The sequence below is a fragment of the Pongo pygmaeus genome, chromosome 15 (assembly GCF_028885625.2).
Source record: "Pongo pygmaeus isolate AG05252 chromosome 15, NHGRI_mPonPyg2-v2.0_pri, whole genome shotgun sequence".
NCBI classification, from domain to species: Eukaryota; Metazoa; Chordata; class Mammalia; order Primates; family Hominidae; genus Pongo; species Pongo pygmaeus.
The window spans coordinates 78,648,355-78,671,586 of record NC_072388.2 but is presented as its reverse complement, the minus strand read 5'-3'; the positions used below and the strand labels follow the sequence as shown (position 1 = coordinate 78,671,586).

The 23,232-nt window shown below is 38.4% G+C and overlaps 1 protein-coding gene across 21 annotated transcripts in view; it reads right to left on the bottom strand.

The window, feature by feature from the left end:
* The window catches only part of NRXN3 (neurexin 3), a 1,699,552-nt gene that overhangs the window by 143,979 nt on the left and 1,532,341 nt on the right, over nucleotides 1-23,232 (bottom strand). For all 21 annotated transcript variants that reach the window (XR_008493626.2, XR_008493627.2, XR_008493628.2 and 18 more), the window contains one exon: nucleotides 18,578-18,885. Coding sequence is in view for 18 of the 21 variants with exons in the window: in XM_054448164.2 (XP_054304139.2) it covers nucleotides 18,578-18,885 (308 nt within the window). In the remaining 3 variants the exon portion in view is untranslated. The remainder of the gene's footprint in view (nucleotides 1-18,577; nucleotides 18,886-23,232) is intronic.

The following is a 23,232-nucleotide window of genomic DNA, read 5'->3' as shown; positions in this document are numbered from 1 at the left end:
GCTGGACGGAGAATGACTTTGACGAGCTGCGAGAAGAAGGCTTCAGACGATCAAATTACTCTGAGCTACGGGAGGATATTCAAACCAAAGGCAAAGAAGTTGAAAACTTTGAAAAAAATTTAGAAGAATGTATAACTAGAATAACCAATACAGAGAAGTGCTTAACGGAGCTGATGGAGCTGAAAACCAAGGCTCGAGAACTACGTGAAGAATGCAGAAGCCTCAGGAGCCGATGTGATCATATAGAAGAAAGGGTATCAGCCATGGAATATGAAATGAATGAAATGAAGCAAGAAGGGAAGTTTAGAGAAAAAAGAATAGAAAGAAACGAGCAAAGCCTCCAAGAAATGTGGGACTATGTGAAAAGACCAAATCTACATCTGATTGGTGTACCTGAAAGTGATGGGGAGAATGGAACCAAGTTGGAAAACACTCTGCAGGATATTATCCAGAACTTCCCCAATCTAGCAAGGCAGGCCAACATTCAGATTCAGGAAATACAGAGAATGCCACAAAGATACTCCTCGAGAAGAGCAACTCCAAGACACATAATTGTCCGATTCACCAAAGTTGAAATGAAGGAAAAAATGTTAAGGGCAGCCAGAGAGAAAGGTCGGGTTACCCTCCAAGAGAAGCCCATCAGACTAACAGCGGATCTCTCAGCAGAAACTCTACAAGCCAGAAGAGAGTGGGGGCCAATATTCAACATTCTTAAAGAAAAGAATTTTCAACCCAGAATTTCATATCCAGCCAAACTAAGCTTCCTAAATGAAGGAGAAATAAAATCCTTTACAGACAAGCAAATGCTGAGAGATTTTGTCACCACCAGGCCTGCCCTAAAAGAGCTCCTGAAGGAAGTGCTAAACATGGAAAGGCACAACCGATACCAGCTGCTGCAAAACCATGCCAAAATGTAAAGACCATCGAGACTAGGAAGAGATTGCATCAACTAAGGAGCAAAATAACCAGCTAACATCATAATGACAGGATCAAATTCACACATAACAATATTAACTTTAAATGTAAATGGACTAAATGCTCCAATTAAAAGACACAGATTGGCAAATTGGATAAAGACTCAAGACCCATCAGTGTGCTGTATTCAGGAAACCCATCTCACATGCAGAGACACACATAGGCTCAGAATAAAAGGATAGAGGAAGATCTACCAAGCAAATGGAAAACAAAAAAAGGCAGGGGTTGCAATCCTAGTCTCTGATAAAACAGACTTTAAACCAACAAAGATCAAAAGAGACAAAGAAGGCCATTACATAATGGTAAAGGGATCAATTCAATAAGAAGAGCTAACTATCCTGAATATATATGCACCCAATACGGGAGCACCCAGATTCATAAAGCAAGTCCTGAGTCACCTACAAAGAGACTTAGACTCCCACACATTAATAATGGAGACTTTAACACCCCACTGTCAACATTAGACAGATCAACGAGACAGAAAGTCAACAAGGATACCCAGGAATTGAACTCAGCTCTGCACCAAGCAGACCTAACAGACATCTACAGAACTCTCCACCCCAAATCAATAGAATATACATTTTTTTCAGCACCACACCACACCTATTCCAAAACTGACCACATACTTGGAAGTAAAGCTCTCTTCAGTAAATGTAAGAGAACAGAAATTATAACAAACTATCTCTCAGATCACAGTGCAATCAAGCTAGAACTCAGGATTAAGAATCCCACTCAAAACCGCTCAACTACATGGAAACTGAACAACCTGCTCCTGAATGACTACTGGGTACATAACGAAATGAAGGCAGAAATAAAGATGTTCTTTGAAACCAATGAGAACCAAGACACAACATATCAGAATCTCTGGGATGCATTCAAAGCAGTGTGTAGAGGGAAATTTATAGCACTAAATGCCCATAAGAGAAAGCAGGAAAGATCCAAAATTGACACCCTAACATCACAATTAAAAGAACTAGAAAAGCAAGAGCAAACACATTCAAAAGCTAGCAGAAGGCAAGAAATAACTAAAATCAGAGCAGAACTGAAGGAAATAGAGACACAAAAAACCCTTCAAAAAATTAATGAATCCAGGAGCTGGTTTTTTGAAAGGATCAACAAAATTGATAGACCGCTAGCAAGACTAATAAAGAAAAAAAGAGAGAAGAATCAAATAGATGCAATAAAAATGATAAAGGGGATATCACCACCGATCCCACAGAAATACAAACTACCATCAGAGAATACTACAAACACCTCTACGCAAATAAACTAGAAAATCTAGAAGAAATGGATAAATTCCTCAACACATACACCCTCCCAAGACTAAACCAGGAAGAAGTTGAATCTCTGAATAGACCAATAACAGGAGCTGAAATTGTGGCAATAATCAATAGCTTACCAACCAAAAAAAGTCCAGGACCAGATGGATTCACAGCCAAATTCTACCAGAGGTACAAGGAGGAGCTGGTACCATTCCTTCTGAAACTATTCCAATCAATAGAAAAAGAGGGAATCCTCCCTAACTCATTTTATGAGGAGGCCAGCATCATCCTGATACCAAAGCTGGGCAGAGACACAACCAAAAAAGAGAATTTTAGAGCAATATCCTTGATGAACATTGATGCAAAAATCCTCAATAAAATACTGGCAAACCGAATCCAGCAGCACATCAAAAAGCTTATCCACCATGATCAAGTGGGCTTCATCCCTGGGATGCAAGGCTGGTTCAATATATGCAAATCAATAAATGTAATCCAGCATATAAACAGAACCAAAGACAAAAACCACATGATTATCTCAATAGATGCAGAAAAGGCCTTTGACAAAATTCAGCAACCCTTCATGCTAAAAACTCTCAATAAATTAGGTATTGATGGGACATATCTCAAAATAATAAGAGCCATCTATGGTAAACCCACAGCCAATATCATACTGAATGGGGAAAAACTGGAAGCATTCCCTTTGAAAACTGGCACAAGACAGGGATGCCCTCTCTCACCACTTCTATTCAACATAGTGTTGGAAGTTCTGGCCAGGGCAATTAGGCAGGAGAAGGAAATAAAGGGTATTCAATTAGGAAAAGAGGAAGTCAAATTGTCACTGTTTGCAGATGACATGATGTTATATCTAGAAAACCCCATTGTCTCAGCCCAAAATCTCCTTAAGCTGATAAGCAACTTCAGCAAAGTCTCAGGATACAAAATCAATGTACAAAAATCACAAGCATTCTTATACATCAATAACAGACAAACAGCCAAATCATGAGTGAACTCCCATTCACAATTGCTTCAAAGAGAATAAAATACCTGGGAATCCAACTTACAAGCGACGTGAAGGACCTCTTCAAGGAGAACTACAAACCACTGCTCAAGGAAATAAAAAAGAGGATACAAACAAATGGAAGAACATTCCATGCTCATGGGTAGGAAGAATCAATATCGTGAAAATGGCATACTGCCCAAGGTAATTTACAGATTCAATGCCATCCCCATGAAGCTACCAATGACTTTCTTCACAGAATTGGAAAAAACTACTTTAAAGTTCATATGGCATCAAAAAAGAGCCCGCATCGCCAAGTCAATCCTAAGCCAAAAGAACAAAGCTGGAGGCATCACACTACCTGACTTCAAACTATACTACAAGGCTACAGTAACCAAAACAGCATGGTAGTGGTACCAAAACAGAGATATAGATCAATGGAACAGAACGAGCCCTCAGAAATAACGCCACATATCTACAACTATCTGATCTTTGACAAACCTGACAAAAACAAGCAATGGGGAAAGGATTCCCTATTTAATAAATGGTGCTGGGAAAACGGGCTAGCCATATGTAGAAAGCTGAAACTGGATCCCTTCCTTACACCTTATACAAAAATCAATTCAAGATGGATTAAAGACTTAAACGTTAGACCTAAAACCATAAAAACCCTAGAAGAAAACCTAGGCAGTAGCATTCAGGACACAGGCATGGGCAAGGACTTCATGTCTAAAACACCAAAAGCAATGGCAACAAAAGCCAAAATTGACAAATGGGATCTAATTAAACGAAAGAGCTTCTGCACAGCAAAAGAAACTACCATCAGAGTGAACAGGCAACCTACAAAATGGGAGAAAATTTTCGCAACCTACTCATCTGACAAAGGGCTAATATCCAGAATCTACAATGAACCCAAACAAATTTACAAGAAAAAAACAACCCCATCAAAAAGTGCGCGAAGGACATGAACAGACACTTCTCGAAAGAAGACATTTATGCAGCCAAAAGACACATGAAAAAATGCTCACCGTCACTGGCCATCAGAGAAATGCAAATCAAAACCACAACGAGATACCATCTCACACCAGTTAGAATGGCAATCATTAAAAAGTCAGGAAACAACAGGTGCTGGAGAGGATGTGGAGAAATAGGAACACTTTTACACTGTTGGTGGGACTGTAAACTAGTTCAACCCTTGTGGAAGTCAGTGTGGCGATTCCTCAGGGATCTAGAACTAGAAATTCCATTTGACCCAGCCATCCCATTACTGGGTATATACCCAAAGGACTATAAATCATGCTGCTATAAAGACACATGCACACGTATGTTTATTGCGGCATTATTTACAATAGCAAAGACTTGGAACCAACCCAAATGTCCAACAATGATAGACTGGATTAAGAAAATGTGGCACATATACACCATGGAATACTATGCAGCCACAAAAAATGATGAGTTCACGTCCTTTGTAGGGACATGGATGAAATTGGAAATCATCATTCTCAGTAAACTATCGGAAGAACAAAAAACCAAACACCGCATATTCTCACTCATAGGTGGGAATTGAACAATGAGAACACATGGACACAGGAAGGGGAACATCACACTCTGGGGATTGTTGTGGGGTGGGGGGAGGGGGGAGGGATAGCATTGGGAGATATACCTAATGCTAGATGACGAGTTAGTGGGTGCAGCGCACCAGCATGGCACATGTATACATATGTAACTAACCTGCACATTGCGCACATGTACCATAAAACCTAAAGTATAATAATAAATAAATAAATAAATGAAATTAATTAAAATGTGAAATTCCCTATTGTTTACATTTTTTATAAAGTGGTTGAGCAATTTGTCCCTGGACATAGAGCTTTGAGCAATGAAACTAGTACTTGAAACCAGAATGGCCCATCTCTGAAGCTCATCTAGTTGTGTGGGGCTCAATCTCTGAGATTCTTCCAATATAAACATTCCATAAAACTATAATCTCAAACCAACACAAGAAGATAATTTGCTATAAACATTGCAAATTTAGTCTCCAGGAGCAAAATATGTTTCAATCACTTTATTGTAACTTGCTTTACGGTTTCCATCTTTTTTAGTCCAAACATATATTGTTTACATTTGAAATTTGGTCTTTTTTGAATAGAAATTAAAGACCCTATTCTTGGAATAGACCTCTGTAAATATAGATGGCTGCTGCCTTTGCAACTGTACTAGCCAATCAATCAGCATGCTAAAAAGTTTTTGTAAAAAACTGGGCTACAAGTGAATCTGCTTGTAGTCTGAAAATATTTAAGAACAGTACCAGACTGTGTATTCCTTTAAAGTAGAAAAATTTCTATTTCATTCTTTATTTATTTCTCCAAAGTCTTGCACTTATGAGACACCCAAAGTTTGTGGAATGGAAAATATTCTCCATAAGAAAAGAGGGTTTTTGTCTGTTTACTGATGTTGTTCAAGTGCCCAGGACAGTACTTAGCCCATACTAAGCACTCAAATAACTCAAATATTTGTGAATCAAATTCAAAATCAAACTAAAATTGAAGTAACATGGGGGCACCTCAGTTATATATCTCATGTCCTCATAAACTGGACTGTGGAAGTACAGCATTTTTTAAATCAGATCATAGTACTCCTTGTCTAGGCTAATGAATTTGCCATTTTATCAGTAGACACATGTGTTACAATAGCACTCTTATTGTGGTCCCAACTTCCCAACTAGGACCACTGCTGTGCAGTCTTCTTAAATGACAGAGCCAGAAATCATTTAGCAGTCACCCTTTCTTTGAATGAGAAACAGGAGAGAATCAGACACTGTGGTTTATACAATACATAAATAGATTTTTTTTTTTTTTAAGTAGCCCTTTCAAAAGCTTGAAATCAACCAGGATATGGAGGTAATTATATTAAGGGTGTTACAGAGCAACGAAATTATTCTGTGTTTTTGCATAAGTGGTCAGGGATACCATTTGCATCAGGTATATCATATTGATTCTAGCAGACAGAGACTCAATAAAGACAAAAGAACACATGCAAAAATAAATCCCTAGGGAAAAAAATCAGAAGCCACAGATGGAGGCATCTATTATTTTTGACTTTAGATGGAAAACAACAGCAATAATAAAACAAACAAACCCCCAAATAAAGAACAACAATCATAACAAAAACCCCATCCAGGTTAATTCTCTTTCATAAAAACTGTCTATTTCTCTCTTTGTCCTTGTTCATTTCTCCCTCATAAAACCTGCTTTCAAATGTCATCCCCTCCCCCTTGCCAATAGATCAAGCATTCTCTAACAAGATAGATAGGGTAGTAAGGAACAAATAATGGTAATAATAATAATGAGAAATGGCCTCAGAGATATATTTCATGCATCTTCCTCTCTCCTTGTCTGTCTTCAGTGGGATAGTTTCCCAGCCAGTGGGGCATTAATCATCAGAACAGCAGCCCCGAGATAAAGGCTGGGTGAAATTTCATTGTGCATTATAGTGTGAGTTGTGGGTGCATGAATATGTGTCTCTCTCAGTATCTGGGAGGAGAAAGTGGAGAGGCAGAGCAGAAAAATCTGTCATTTTATACATTTATACTGCTTGAGATGGTCAGGAATGGTTCCCCATTGTTACTGTGGATTAAAATCATTCACATCCTTTGCTTCCATTGCAGGTCACCTCTCAGAAAGGGGGATAAATATTATGACAAGTTAAATTCTACCTACTTTTTTTTCCATCTGCCTTGGGGGTATGCAGTAAAGTAAGGGACAGGAAGAAGGGGCATCTGAAACCTGGAGCAGCACTGTCTGATGGGATACAGTTTTCTCTGCTAATCCTTAGTGGGGTATCCACCCTTTCACTTACATAATACTTTGGATTAACAAAATTTCCTGTCTTGAAGAGAACTGAGCTAAGTTTGGGAAGACCATTTGGAAGAGATAGGTAAACAGATACCATGATTACTCAGCAAGGAACTGTAAATATTTCCTAGAGCCTTGCTCTATACTCTATAGTGAGGTACACATATCTGCAGCATGAGATCATCTGGGAGCTTGTTAGAAGTGCACGATCTGAGATGCCACCCTGGACGTGAATTAAAATCTGTGCTTAATAAGATTACCCAGGTGATCTGTGTACAGACATTAAAGTTTAAGAAGCACTGTTCTCCATAGTGCAAGCAAACACACGAACATCCTCCCTCTCTCCCTGTCTCTCTCTCTCATACACACACACACATACACACACACACACACACACACACACACACAATAACATGGGGCCAGAGATATAAGAGGTTGCATTATACACACAAGTCAATCAAATTCCCATCAAGTAATTCTCTCAGTGACTGCTAGCCACCACAGACGTGGTGTGCATTTATTTCCCCAATCATTTTATTTCCCCAATTATTTCATCCATGAATGATGGGAAAATCAAGGAGAACCTTACATTCACCATTTAGCTAACAGAACAAGCTCTCTAGACAACCCAAGGCATTAATTAGAAGGTTTCAAAAGGCGAGGCTGTCATAACAGCCTCAGTGTGTTTCTAATTTTTACAATCATTCAAACATGCACCAGAAAGGTATGAAACCACATCCCACCCCTCCCACTGCCTTGTCATAGACATAATGGAAATATCCACCTTGATGCCTGGCAAGTGACGATTGCTGCTTGAAGTCGTTTTCCTATTATATATAAATAGAACATGATATATTTTCAGAAAAAAAAAACAATTCTTGAACCTCAGTTTAAATTGAAACCATTGGCTTTTTTTTTTTTTTGGATGATTCAAGAGACATTTATCAAGTACAGTCTTTCCTCAGCATCTGTGGGGGATTGATTGGTTCCAGGACCTCCCATGGATGCCAAAATCCTCAAGTCCTCAATATAAAATGGCATAGTATTTGCATGTAACCTATACACATCTTCCTGTGCATTTTAAATCATCTCTAGGTTACTTATAATGTCTAGTACAATGTAAATGCTAGGTAAATAGTTGTTATACTGTATTGTTTAGGGAATAATAAGAAAAAAGTCTGTACATGTTCAGTATAGACACAATTTTTTAAAAATATTTCTGATCCACAGTTTGTTGAATGCAGATGCAATCCCACATATGCAGAAGGCCATTTATAATCTACCTTTTACATAGAAGTAGTCATTGTGATGCCTCATCCAATAGCTTTCAGCAAAGAGGGGAGATATAGAAAAAATATTATTTATATTATGATTTTAATTATATCAAAGATGTTTTATTCATCTCTCTCAACCTAAGCCATACAAATCCATGAAATGGGCACATAATTCTTATAGCAATAATTACAGAGCATCTCTGCTGTCTTCCTCTCCTTCTCAATTTTTCCTTTCTTTTACTTCTTCTAATTCATTTATCCCTACATTTAACTGTCTCTGTGTGTGTGTGAAAGACACTATGTTAGATAATGTTAAAATAAAACTTTTTTTTAATGAGGAAAGAGCATAGGCCCAAGGAAGCTAATTGCCATATCAGAGACCACAAACTAGCAACAGAATAAAAAAGAAAATATAGTTGCAATACTGGTTTATCAGCTGAGACCTAGATTGTAATCCCATTTAAGACAGCAGCAATAATAATCTTTGATTGAGCCCCACCCATTTAAGCCCTTGACTTATATTATCTTAACCTACCTTTGAAGTTGGAAATCATCCCCATATTTCAGATAATAAAAAAACAGCTCCACAAAGAACCCTGGCCAAAATTCTACAGCTGGAAATGAAGGTCTGCCTAGAGTCACGGTTTTAAGCACTTCTCCAGTCACGAGCTAAGTCTCCTGATGCCTGCTTCAATGCGCTTTCCTCTGTACCAGGCTGCTTCCTCCTAACTGCCTTTGCCTACTTTGTAAATAAATAATATTGGCCCCCACTGCCTGTTCACTCTGATGATAAGCATTTGCTTAACTTACTTTCATTCATTTAACACATTTATTTTTCTTCAACTGATATTTTTGAGCCCTGCTTTGTGGCAGGCACCATTCTAGGCTCTAAATGTCCAATGATGAGCAACAAAGCTATGGCTTCTTCTCTCAATCATCAATGTTCTTTCAAATTATCACTAAAAATGGGTAAATATGGGGCCAGTCAAATTATAGGGTTTCAGACATGAATAAATTGTGCTCACACAATATACTCAGCCATTAGACCAATGTTGGGGACCAGCCTGAGCACCACCCATAGGGTACCTGACGTCTGGTGGCGACAAACGAATGAGAAAAGACAGGTTAAGAGTGCATAAAGAGTGGGGTGCCAGGCGGCCAAGTATAAAATGGAGGCTGCAAATGCGCCAAGCTCTGATCTCCACACTATTTATTGAGTACAATCACTTAGATCTAAGAAGCAGATGCTCAGGGGTGAAACGGGGAAAGGGGGGTGGTGTGTCATACACCTAATCTATAGCAATGGCAGTTTAGGTAAATTTTCTTTGTGCTGAAGCAGCATAAAATTAACTACTGATTTATTCTTTAATTTATCAGAGAGCAGCTTGGGGGAGTGGGCCTCACTAGGAGCCGGCATATCTGGCCACATTTCAATGCTTCAAAGGAGTCTTTCTCCTTTGAACACAGTGTTTACAGATAAGAGAGCAGATCTCGCTCTGAGCATGGGAACATGATGGCAATTAGGAGGCTTTCCTCCTCAGAGGCCTCTTGTGGCTTTCAACAACTTATTGTCTCATATTTTTATGGCCAGTTGCAGGCACCCTACAAGCCCTTTTCCCAACAGACCAAAAAAAAAAAAAAAAAAAAGACAGTAACTAGAAGCAGGTAGGAGGCTCCTAAAATCTACCCAAACACATAGAAAAAAAGTAAAAAAGCCTCAAGTTAATTTCCCATCCTTACCAAGTAATTTTTATTTGCATATATTTGCAAGCGGGTTTTAGGAGAATTAAGGATTAAGTTATTTGGAAAGGAAGAAGAAGAAACTGGAAAGGGAAAGGTGGGTGATATTACATTTCTAAAAGTGATTTGAAAACTGTATGTGCTAGAATTAGCCCTTGCTTCTGGCTGAGCAACAAGACTGGAAGCTAACAAAAATAATCTTACATACCAGAGACAAGGAGGTATCTCTGGGACTCCTTATTCCTAGAGCAAAGACCCAAGAGCGGCAAAACCAGTGATGCCCACCCTCACTGGTGAGCCTCATGAGGGAGTGGGTCCTGGGAAACAGGGGCTTGGATTCAGCCTGTAAATATTGTGTGGCCTGTGGACTCCCTGAGAAGGTACTGGTGGATGGTTGACTATTCATACCTTTCAACCAACATTGACTGCATATTACTCTGTGCTCACTACTATTCTAGGCACTGTGTTATTATAGTGTCTAAAATAAAGATCTTGCCATCCTAGAACTCACAATCTACTAAATAGGGACAATAAACAAATAAATGTGAGCTATAATGTCAGGCAGTGATAAGTGCTATGAGAGGTAACAAAACAGGAAAAGGCGATAGTGTTGTATTTTACAGATGGTCAAGGAGGTCCTTTCTGGAAGGTGCAATATAAGCGGAAACCTGGGTGAAGTGAGGGAGTGAGTACTGTGAATAGGAGGGAAGGGCTGTTGCAGGCAGAGGAAATGGCAGGTGAAAAGGCACAGGCATGCTTGGCACATTCAGGCAGGGCTGAGAAGATTGAATGAGAAACTCGCTTAAGGTGTAAGATTTAACGGGGGTTTGCTAAAGCTTTGTTTTCGAGATCAGTCATATTTTACTGAAATATTTTTAAATCAATATTAATGCAGGAAAAAAATCTGCAAAAGCAAAAAGTCAAATATCAACTTTAAGATGAAAATCTAAGCTTGCAATTGCATAATCCTACCTCACCGGTTTCACCCTTCTTCTGGCTCTGTGTTCAAGAAGGATCAAGAAGACCTGTGTGATTGGAGCAACGTGGTGGAAAATATGGTCAGAGCAATAGGAAGGAGGAGAACCATATGCCACACAGCAAGGATTTTGGCTTTAGATTTGGCTAAAGAGTCTGTTAGGTAATTAGAAAAACCACCCTGAGGTTTAAAAACACTCAGGGACCTCCACCTGTGGGTAGCCAAGAGCTGACCCCACTTCCCTCCCAGCTGTTCAGATGCCTAGAAATAAGAGCCAGCACTTTATTAGTAGTTCTGGTGGAAATTCCATCCTGTAAATATTACACCCTAATTGGAAGGGCATCTCTATGACTTCTCCTGGGAGCTTTCAGACTTCCAGCCTGTCTGCCATCAGGACCCTTTCATTGACCAGACCTAGTTTTGGAAAGCACCTGTTCCATCCACCAAAATTACGTATTAAAAGAAGGATGAAAAGAAACTACACTGCGCTCTTTTCACTTGCCTATTTGTACTGCCAACATCTAAGTCTTTAAGAGGAAGGTAAACCCATCAAGCTCCCTTTTCTGTTGTTGTTAGAACTGTGCCGTTCCAGAGAGTAAATGTCACCAGAGAATCTTACCAGGCAACAAGTAAATTAGAGTGCAATTTCTTTCCCCCCAAATTATTCTCTAAGAGGGAAAGAGAAAGTACCTGCGTAAGGGTAAGGAGAAGACAGAAGATATTTCTTGGCTGGCAGCTAAAGTCTAATTAGACTGACAAATCTTCAGCGCCTTCTCCAGTTATGAGGCTTGGCAGGAAAAGAACAAACCCTGGAGCCTCACATTATGTAAGGCTGTTAATCAATATTAGTTGAGCCCTGATCCTAAAAATAAACTTCCCCTGGAGGCTCTGTTGTCTAGTGGTAAAAGAGAGGAGATGAAAACTGTGTAGATTCCTTATCTCATTTCTCTCGAGCTGGTGGCAGCAGGGAAAAGGTGGAAGGACCCAGAGGGGATAATTCTTTGGGTAAGTATAACCAGTTTTGATACAGTGTGATCTACATCCTGCTATAGCACAGTATTTGGGGATAAGGTGGATCTATCTTGTCTCCCAGTGCAAGGCAGTTTGATTATTTGAAGACCTGGAGAATATCTGAGGTTCTAGTCTGGGCCTCGAAGTGCCATTGATAACAACATGCTGTAAATCTGTGTGTCATCGTAGAACCATGTGATATTGCTAATATTTAACCATTTTGATCTACAAAAATAGTGGTTTCATACACTTCAACCTAATAGAATAGTCTATGTGTTGTAACTGTTCAGCAAAGCCAATTCCCACTCCAGAATATGAAAGAGCCTGCTGCAGCAATCTCTCCTGATTGATGAGCTTGGGGCTCTGATTCAATCTGGGGCCCTTAGAAGAGATCCAGGCCCTTGTTAGTTTGTATGAGTATAAACAAAATTGTTCCTGGGCTTATCCAGCCCCACAGGAAGGCTAAGCTCTAGGGAGATCTGTGAGTTCTGGGAGAGTCCCTTAGGTTGAGGTTTCCTTATGTGAAAATTTTTACTGAAAAGTTATGGGGTGCTTTTCACACATGATTGCACTTTACTATTTACAAGGAGCCTATGGGAAAGGTACTGTAAGGCCACTTTTACAGACAGTAAAACTGAGGCTTAGAGAGGCTAATCACCTGCCCAGAGATATACAGTAATATGGTTTGGCTCTGTGTCCCTACCCAAATCTCATCTCAAATTATAATCCCCACATGTAGAGGGAGGCTCCTGGTGGGAGGGGGGATCATGGGGGCAGTTTCCCCACTCCCCTTTCTCTCTCCGGCCACCATGATTGTAAGTTTCCTGAGGCCTCTCCAGCCATACGGAACTGTGAGTCAATTAAACCTCTTTTCTTTATAAATTACTTAGTCTCAGGTAGTTTTTTATAGCAGTGTGAGAACAGACTTATACATACAGCTAAGTAACTGGAAAAACCTGGAGTCCAACTCAGGAACTCTGACGCAAAAGCCCATGCTCTTCAACACACTGAGACTGTACCCAGAACAGACATTGTGCAGGATCAACATTTTAATCCAAAGTTTTTTCTTTGTTTTGTAATCAGCAGTATCAAGGCTGAAGCATGCTTCTCACTGTCTCCAGTCTGACATTGAAAAGCTAAAAGTACTTTGCCTATAAGAATTTTTACAAAGCATGAGAAATTGTGGCTTCCTTCTGGAATTTTCAAAAGTGGTTCACATTCAACCACCAAGTTTGTGAAGCTTGAGTTGAGAATGAAATCTCACAAACCTCTGAAGTCTTTCATTTTGACTATTTATAAGGATAGTTCCAATCCAGGCTGAGCATTGTGATTTTCTGGCAATTTTCAGGCAGCAGTGGCCAATGTCAAGGTGACTTTACCAATGCCCGACACAGAAAAAGTATGTCATGATCAGTATCCGGCAAATAGTTTATAAATGATTCCAAATGGTGATTTGCACAGAACACACTGAGCTTTTTTTTTTTTTTTTTTTCCTGCTGATAACTCAGGATGGAGGCTTAAGGTAAAAGAATACACGTTAGTGGTAAAAGACTCTTGTTTCTCACTTTTTCCTTCTACCCTGAAGGAAGACCAAGGAATTTGAGTGTAGACTGAATTGAACTTTTCTATTTTAGAAGCTGACCTATCAGCACCATAATAATTACCCACTAATATTGGAGTCAGTTGCAGAGGAAGTGTTCGTGCAATTATTGGGGCATTCCTGGTAGTAACATACACAGGGAACACAATTCAGTTTACCCCTCTGGGCCCTCTCCCAGTTGGCAAAGTTTCAGGCCAAGACTTTGATTCTGGACCCCTTGCTACTCACAAATTCCCTTTTATGCATTCTCTGTTCTACTTGGACTTGGCTATCTCTCCCAGAGATTATAATCTCTGTTTTTAACAACTTAGCTTCTGGCTGACATTTGACCAACCAGGAATATGTTCCTCTCACCACCTGTCCAGTTGTGCTCTTTTTACAACAAGGCCTAGTAGAATGAGTGCATGAGATCCAGCCAAGCAACCCCATGCAACATTTGCCATCCCCAACACAAAGCCATTCATGAGTCACTACTTCATATCGATAGCTCATGTCAAACCCTCTTGCCCTATTTAGATTGTAAATTCCACGATGGTAAGGAACCCGGATTTCTCTTCTTTGCAACCCTAAAAGACATGTGGGTAAACAGAACATATTTACAAAGACTCATAGAACTTTAAGTTGGTTTAAAATAAAACAGAAATTTAAAGATGGGTAGTGAGGTGTCAGAGAAGTCTGTTCCTGAGATCATAGAAATTTTGATTTGCCAGGACTAATTTCAGCCCCTAAATTCTACTTGGATCCACCTTCAAATCTCTATTTCCCCCAAACTTCCTAGCCCCTACTCTAAACTATAGCCACTACTGTCAGTAGTCACAGCCCCATTTTCTGAGGCAGATATTTGCCTGAGGGGATCTTGATTTAATACACCAATTGTGGGAAACAGAATATACTAATAACGGTTAAAACGCATGCAGTCTTACTCTGAATGGTACACTTATTTTAAGCATTTTACTTATATCAACTCAGTTATCCTTATGACAATCATATAACATAGCCACTAGAACTATACCACCCTCCCTATTTTATAATGTGGTAGCCTTAGTAAGTTGGTTGCAAATTATTGCTACTCCTCCTCCTATTGAGAAGTGATATTTATGTCTCCTCCTCTAAAACTGGGAAAGCTCTGTGACTATTTAGACTAATAGCATATTGTACAAGTGACACTGCCAGTTACCTAGCCCAGGCTATATAAAACTGGCACCCTCTACTTCCTGCCTCTGGAACTACTCTCTCTGGAAGCCCTGAGCCTCTATAAATAGAGCCCATCTATTCTGCTGGAGAAACCACACGGAGAATCCCAGAGAATACATAGAGAGGGAAAAGGGCCCTGCTGAGTCCCATCTTCCCAGTTAACCCAGCAAAGCACAGGGTATGTGAATAAAGCCGGACCCTCCAGGCAAAGTCAGCCACTGAGTGAACACAATCATCTCTCTAGGCAGCGCAGAAGAATTGCCTTGCTGAACCGTGCCCAAATTTCTGTCTCACAGAATTTTGAGATCTAATGACATAATTTTTTACACCACCAAGTTATGGGAAAGTTTGTTACATAGCAATAGTTAACTAGAACTTACATGACTTGTCTGGGGTCATGTAAGCTAATATGAGGATGAACAAAGTTTTAAACCCAGCTAATCTAGCTCCAAGTACATGCACTGAATCACTATGCTATAGCCTTACTACCGAAAAATACGACAAATTTGGCCAAAGCACGCTGATCACCGTGGAGGAAACACTTTCCTCAAGCTAAGCTGCCTTCCATTGTTAAATGACTCTAAAGTAGGTAATAAAGCCTGTCTGGTTTTCGGATGTATTCAGTAAATATTTACTGAGCACCTATGAAGTACCAGGCCTTTACTTGAGAATTATCACTCACACACCTGCTTTCTCAATGCATATCTTAAATTTTTAAAAATTCAATAGAGTACCTAGAGCTATCCTTCTCAATGTAGGATCAAGACCTGATGCTTGGGCATGATTGCTATGAGTAAATTAACATCATCCAGGTTATTCACAGATAGTTCTACACTCTTACCTGTAACAAAATGGAATCAGAAAGATCAAAGCACCAATTACTTCTAAGAGGCTATAACACTAGACAGACATACCAACTCAAAAACTACTTGTTCACATTCACACACAGTTAAGAGCAGCACTGAAAGCACTTTACAGTTTTCCTTTGATCTGAAATCAACACTAACTCAGGTTGACCAGAAAAGAACTCCTGAAAGGATGTTTCCTTTGCTTATGCTTTAAGAAAGAACTAGAGGATTTTTGAACAGACAGGTTTTTATACTGGTGGACTCACATGCTTATTTTCTTTGTCCTAGAGGAGTCTCATTTTAGGAAAACTTTGCTTTAACAATGTTATTATATTTAGCAAAAAAGGACAGAACAGTGGTATCATTTGGAAAATGTTCTATGTATGATTTCACATACAGATAAAAACGTGAATAATGGGCCTGGTGAATATGAAATCCAGTCTTCCCTACCTTTTTTTCCCCACTCACTTCTGAAGTATCTCCCAGAGATCAGAACTTTATGAATCCTCCTCATCTAAGAAAAGTAGTAGGGTCACATAGGCATATTAATGCTTCCAGGACTGACCTTCCTTACCTGCAGTCTCTAGAGTCTGGGAATTGTCCTAAACCTTGAATAGAATCCAATAGTTGTTGGGTCCCCATTCCTAAGATAGGTTTAATGTGATCAACAGAATGGAATGTGTTTAAGACCAGACTAGCCTTGAAGATGAGGCTTTTAAGTTTTTAATGGAGCACAGGGCAGAGTTCTGATGACTAGTGGTCAAGAACAAAAAAGATTTCCAAAACCCTTGGCACAAAGTTATTTCCTCTAGTTAGTCTTTCAAAAAATCCAGGGCTTTTTAAATCCCTTATCCCAGTCTAATCAATTCTTATAGGCTATTGGCTTTTCTCCAAGAGGATGTACTTACCCTTAAAACCAAAGAGTCTCAACAGGTTTATAACTCATTTTTGCAGACTTGGTAGAAGTAAAAGGAAAAGTATGTAGATGTAGTTCGATTATTACCGGACTTAAAGAAACACACGCCAGGGAGAGGCTGTTGGAGAAGGCATTCCCAGTTGTTCACCTCCTCTAAAATGGCTATAGCTTCTATAATGTTCAGAGTTATCATCACTAGCAAGATCTTGGACCCTACTTTTCTTCTAAAGCTCTGACTTTCTTAGTTTGCGGAAAGAGTTTAAGAACTCACCCAATTTATTCCCATGTATGTATGTGCTACAGGAGGGAAAGCCAAAAACCCAATAATTACTACGGCTTGGTTCCTGAATCCCTGTGTAACATTAAATCATCTCAAGGTCAGTGAAAATTTGGCCTTAAAAAGAACTACAGGACCAGCCATTCCTATGAAGAAAAAGCCATTTGCTTCTCTGCTTCTCACAGAGTTAGCAGAATACATTCTGACAGAAACAAAACAAGTCTGCCAAGACCTGTGCAGACAGAACTATCCTTTCACCAACAATAAACAGATCTGCTCTTGAGCTAGAGAGAGTCATAATAGAAATACATATTGCCTTTTATCTTCTTTTTAGTGAGTAGAGCAAGGTGTCAGGAGTTATTGGTTTAATATCAGTAGAGAATAGCTATTTTTTTTCTCATGAGCATGTGTGTAGGTATGCATGTAATAGCATGTGTGATGGTAACAGTACTATGCTAACCAGGTTTTTAGAAGCCTTTTGAAAACCATAAAACTGCCCTTATGACATTGTCAGCATATATAACTTCAAATTGTTACTATGGAGCCATGTAAAGAGCTGTCTGGATACTTCTGCTCAAGGAAAAGGAAAAAGGAAGGCAACACATAATACATTTACCATTACCTAGCTCACATACATTTAATTCTGAAAAATGGGAACACATAGGTGGTATAATTGATTATTGACTTTAAGTTAACAATGTCCATTGGAGTCAATGTAAAGGTGATGTTAAAGACACAATTGAGCTCCTGGATAATGTCTTAAAACTAAGAAGCAAACAGGACAAGTGCTAATCTACTGATTTTTCTATAAACACTAACTAGGATAGGGGTAAGTAATCGTCGCAGAAGTGATTGGAATGTCTTATGGTATGCCAGAGCATTTAAGGTTAATAATTCAGTTAACCTCCTACCCCCTACTAACTAGATTTATGAAATGCCAAGGGAGTCAGCAAAGTATTAAGCTTAGTTTGGATATAATTACTTTCAAGTGGAAAAAAATTGCCACAAACACAAGGACTTCCGGTATAGCCAAACTCAAATCTTCAAATTTTCTACTGTAATTAGTATCTCGATCAAATATAAAGAAAACAAAATGGGCACAAACATGACACATGATTAATCAGGATTTGATAACAAACATAAAGACTGCATTTTACAAGGATTAGTTGCACTTCTAACTTTAACTGCCCTTGATTTAATGGTACCCATTGACCTCAATAATGAACGATTCATGTTATAGCAAAGCCATCTGGAGAATGTGAATGAAATTGAACTAGGATATAGCTTTTCATATGATAACAAATTTTCCTTCCCCTCCTTTCCCTTTCTGTTATTTGAAAAGAAAAGGTAATAAAATTAAAGGAGAGAGTATTTCATACTGAAAGTGTAGTCCATTGCTCATTTTGAATAACAGCTTTACTATTTCAGTGATAAATACAATAAGAATAACAACCCAGGAGTGCCACAGACTTTTATGACTTGTTTAGCAATGACTTCACCTTTCTCTTCTGCTGGGTCTCATTACTATGAGTATCTGCGGGCATCCTTCTTACATAGTAATTCAAACTCTTTAGCTACATAAAACAATGACCATGATAACAATGTTTCAAACATAAAAATACAGACGCAATTAATACTTGGAAAAAGGCCTACCTGAATGCTGGCTGTAGAGCGATTCTTACGGGTTGTGGTAGTCGCCATTGTAGTAGTGGTTTCCATGACAGTAGTAGACATTTCTGGTGGCATGGAGGTCGTCTGTGTTGTTCCCAAAATTGATGGGACTTCTCCAACCAGCCGAACGCTTCCATTGATTTTAATATTGGGGTTGTTCTCAGCCGCCATGTTCAGTACTTTCAAACCATCATAATAGAGCCCAGAGAGTTGGCCTTGGAAGAGGCGTCCTTTGTCCTTTCCACCAATGGCTATTTGCGCCTGAGTGTTGAAGATGGTTAACTGCCGGCCTAGTGGGTTGGGTGGAGGAAACATTATTATTCTCATACGTTTTCCTTGTTTGCCTTACCTGGTCTGAATGGACCAGGCATCATAACAGGCTTCCCTGAGCGATTGAAGGGGAGGAAGAAATGGACAACAAAACCTCAGTACTGATGTTAGCAAGTAACATTTCATTATGGTTATCTCTTCCACTGTCTAGCTGAAAATCTTTGATAACTTGAACAATCAAGTCTCTATTCCTTCATAGTGAGGAAGAAGAAATCTTGGTTCAATGATAAGAAGTATTATGGTCTTCTTGGGTATATAATTGTGGATGACAGAAAGAAACACTCAAATCAGGTGATGACCAGAATAAATTATAGATACCTACTGCATTAATTTTTAAAGCTACGAAGTAAAATAATGAGAATGAAAAGAATTAAATATGGCCAAAAAAACTCAGTGAGGTGACTCAGAAAACTAAATTTAAAAACCAGGTCTGATAATTAAATTAGCTGAAATTAAATTTCAGTTAAGAGACTTGGATTAATTGCATACTTGTAAAAATGAACCTACTAGTCACCAAACATATCATTTCCTATAAATCTTCATAGGGCATAATATTCTATTTTCTGTTTAACAAAATCATGAGAGATAAATTCCTATCTCTATTAATTTGTTTTTAGGAGGATGGATTATGGTCCCACAACTAAATTATTCCCTCAGTATGAAATATAAGCATATTGGTAATGCTCCAGTCCTGGGGAAGTTGTCCTTCAGATTTAATACATTTTTTAAAGTGGATGGGTATTAATGAAGAAAGCAACACATAAAACTCCTTAAAATGATATAGAGGTGTGTTAATGAGTTGAAGAATATCAATAGTTCACTTTATTTCGAGTTCCCACTTTGACACCATTTATACTGCTCTGAAAAGTATCAAAATGAAAAATCATACCAGTATAGAGTTTAGAAGAATGAAACCCAACTAAAATACCTCCCAACTCTTTCTACTTACAAAACTCTCTCTCAAGTATGAGATTTTTTCCCCAAGAAAACTCAAAGAGCTTTTTAAAATTTATTGCAATTTATCAGAACAGCAACATGCTAAGGCCTTCTTTACTGTTATGTCTCCAGATTACTTCATTTTGCTTTTCCATATGAAGAAAGGAAAAAAGAAAGACTTATTAATGGAATTAAATATATGCCTTCTGAAGTTTTCTCCACTTAGTGATCAAACAATGCTCCACTCATTCTTAATCTAATCACCTGAATTACCTTAGCTAGAAATAACTAGAAACAATTTTGTTATTTATGGCTACTTAATAAAAAGTGTTTTTAACAAAATTATAAAGCTTTTTGCTTTATAATTTCCAATATGAATAGAGGGATATTGTCATGTTTGGGCTTTAAAAATCTACCACTATTACATGGTCTTCAAGGCTTCACAATGTTGACCTATCCTTGAATTCCTGGTGTATAATGTGAAATACCTTCTCAATGTATAACAATGAAAGAAATGGAAGTGGCAGAGAAGAGAATGCTCATCTGATCAGAGGATACTCCTTAGACAAGAGTTAATTCTGCTCACTGGGCGACTCGTAGTGCCCATTAATCAAGAATGATTTATAAATAATATCCCTTTGGAAGCTTTCAACACTGCAGTATGGTGAATTGGCCAGAGAACTTTGTTATAGTGAAAATGATCTATACTTTATAAAAATCTCCGGAACCTGAAAATGGGATCTGCTGGCCTTAATGATTACAGAATTACCCAGATCCCAAGGGTGCAATCAAAACAGATCTCATAGATTTTCATCATTTTCTCAGCAATTCATTTAGTGTGTTGTGCATATGCATCACTGTCTGTATTTTGTCCTCTGTCTTCTTCACACAAGACGCAGCAGAAAGTTTAATGCATAATAATACTAAGTAATGTGCTGGAGTTCATACCTCTTTACTGTTTATTGTTGAAGACAGTTTTTTGTTTTTGTTTTTGTTTTTGTTTTTTCCTGGAAGCCCTGAGCTTACTACAAAAGACATGAAATGATGGAAGGGGAAAATAAATTCTCCTTCAACCCCACAGTGGCATTTGAAGCAGCTTAACATAATGAATTAGAAATTAGAAGCAGCTGCCTAGTAGGAGATTTCTAGGAAAAAATTCAGTATCTTACATTAGACAGCCTAATGCCAAGACATACTTTCCATGCACACAACTGCTGGCGAGTCGTAATATTTATCCATCTCTTCATTTTGTATATAGTTCAGCACTGGTGATAAGTTAACAGTTATACTTGATTACAGGTAGAAAATCTTACATTCTAATATCCTTGAAAATACTTCACAATGATAACCTCTATAATAGTTCTCATCTTATTTCTCCAGTGGTGTTATTATGCCAATGCTTACCAATAAAAAGAGGATCAGAGAAAACTGAAATGCAAAGCTGAATTACACTGGCTAGAGATGATGAGTCTCCTTCATTCCAGTTGCCATCATTCACTCCACAAAGTGCTCTTTGCCTGTTCAAGACTGACCCGAGCATCAGGAAAGGCAAGGCAGGTTTCCTGGGCTACAAGATTTAAACTGCCCCTCTACTCCTGACTACAGCTACTTTCCCAGAGAGATCTGACTAATCACTTCTTGAGAATAAGACACTGGTGGAGTGAGACAGTAAAGGGGGTTGTCTATGTTTCAGTTTTTCATCTTGCCATAGGAAGTGTTTGTTTTTCTGTTTGCTTGTTTGTTTCATGGTCTGTTTCTGGCTAGATCTGCTTTTCTGCTGTAGTAAAACCCTCTCCTAGCTCCCTGTACCTTGGATTAGGTGGTTAATGGCAAAGCTAGCAATCAATAAAGGAACAGTAGGGCACTCTTAGTGTCCTGCCATCCCTTACTCTGATTAATTTATCTCTCAGATAAACAGGGGTTAGTGAATAACAGAAAAAACCATCACTATTCATTCCCTATGAAGAATGTGAAGAACTGACCAGTTTCTTTTTATCATTTGCCCAAGATTTCCCCAAATCAATGCCAGATCTCATTATTCTCATTATTTTCACTCATGGCTTATGATCAGATTTTTATAATAACTGACCATTATATGTACATAAAAACATACATATATACGTGCATATTTATGCATATATATCCTAATCTGAGAACTATTTTATCTTTCTTAATGCAAAATTTGGTTATAACACCAGTACAGGAATTGTAGCAGGTTACTCTTTGTTTTAGATGCCCATCCTCTTGGAAGTCATTAATTATTACCTCATTTGGACATCAAGTTCACATACTGCTTAAATTAAATCTTTGCATGTCTCCAGTCAGTGCTGCACAAAGACTAATTAATTAAACCTCAGAACACCCTTGGGGAATAGGCAGTATTATTTTGCCTGTCCTCAGATGGGAAATCTGAGATATAGAGAGGTTAAGTGGATTGTCTAAGGTCAGAAAGTTAGTCAATAGTAGACAGAGCCAGAAAAGAGACTTGGGAATGCTATGACACAGCTCTCCTCCCCCGTGACAGAAATAACTCCAAAGAGGCATTCCAAATACTTCCAAACGTATCTGTCTAATCATCCATCTATCTTTACCCTTTATATTCATTGTCTTTACAAGTCTTTGGTATATTTTATTCCTTTTGAAGGGAAGGTTAGCTAGGCAGAGGAAGAGGTAAGACAATAGAATGAATAGATGTTACTCACCCAAATTACAACAAAAATTTTTTTTCAGCGAACAAAATGCAGAAGAGAAACTCACGGTTTGCAAATAATTCTTTTCAGTATTATATGCATATATAATCATACATATATTTAAGAAACTAGGATATCTTCCCCCGTCCCACCTCAACCACCCCTCCCCCCATCCCAACCCCTCAACTTGTATATTTGAAAGCATCCTTTTATGTGAAAGCCAACGGATAACAATTCTGTTGTAAGAAAAACTAAAAGCCTACTAATAACCTTATAATGATTTATACAAATGAAAATGCCTGGCATGCTATTAAACTTAGACTTAAAAGGCAATGGAGTAAAATAAAATATTATTAACATAAAATTGAAAGAAACAAAAAAGTTTCTCAGGCACATGAGACTCAGACATGCATCTAGTTTGCTTTTCCTGTTTTAAGTGAGGCAATCACTGTCTTTAATGTTAAAGGGACTTTATGAGCTGATGATTACTAAACAAAATTATTTGCTTTTTAGAGTTATTCTTATTTTTAATTAGACCACATACATTAAAAACAGGGCAAACAGTTAAGACTCCGTGAGGATTTTCCACGTTTAAAGGTCTAAATGTCTTCCTCCAACTTAAAACTGTAGAAGTCCTTTGCTCTTTCAGTTGTATACTAAGTAATATACCTGGTTACTTCT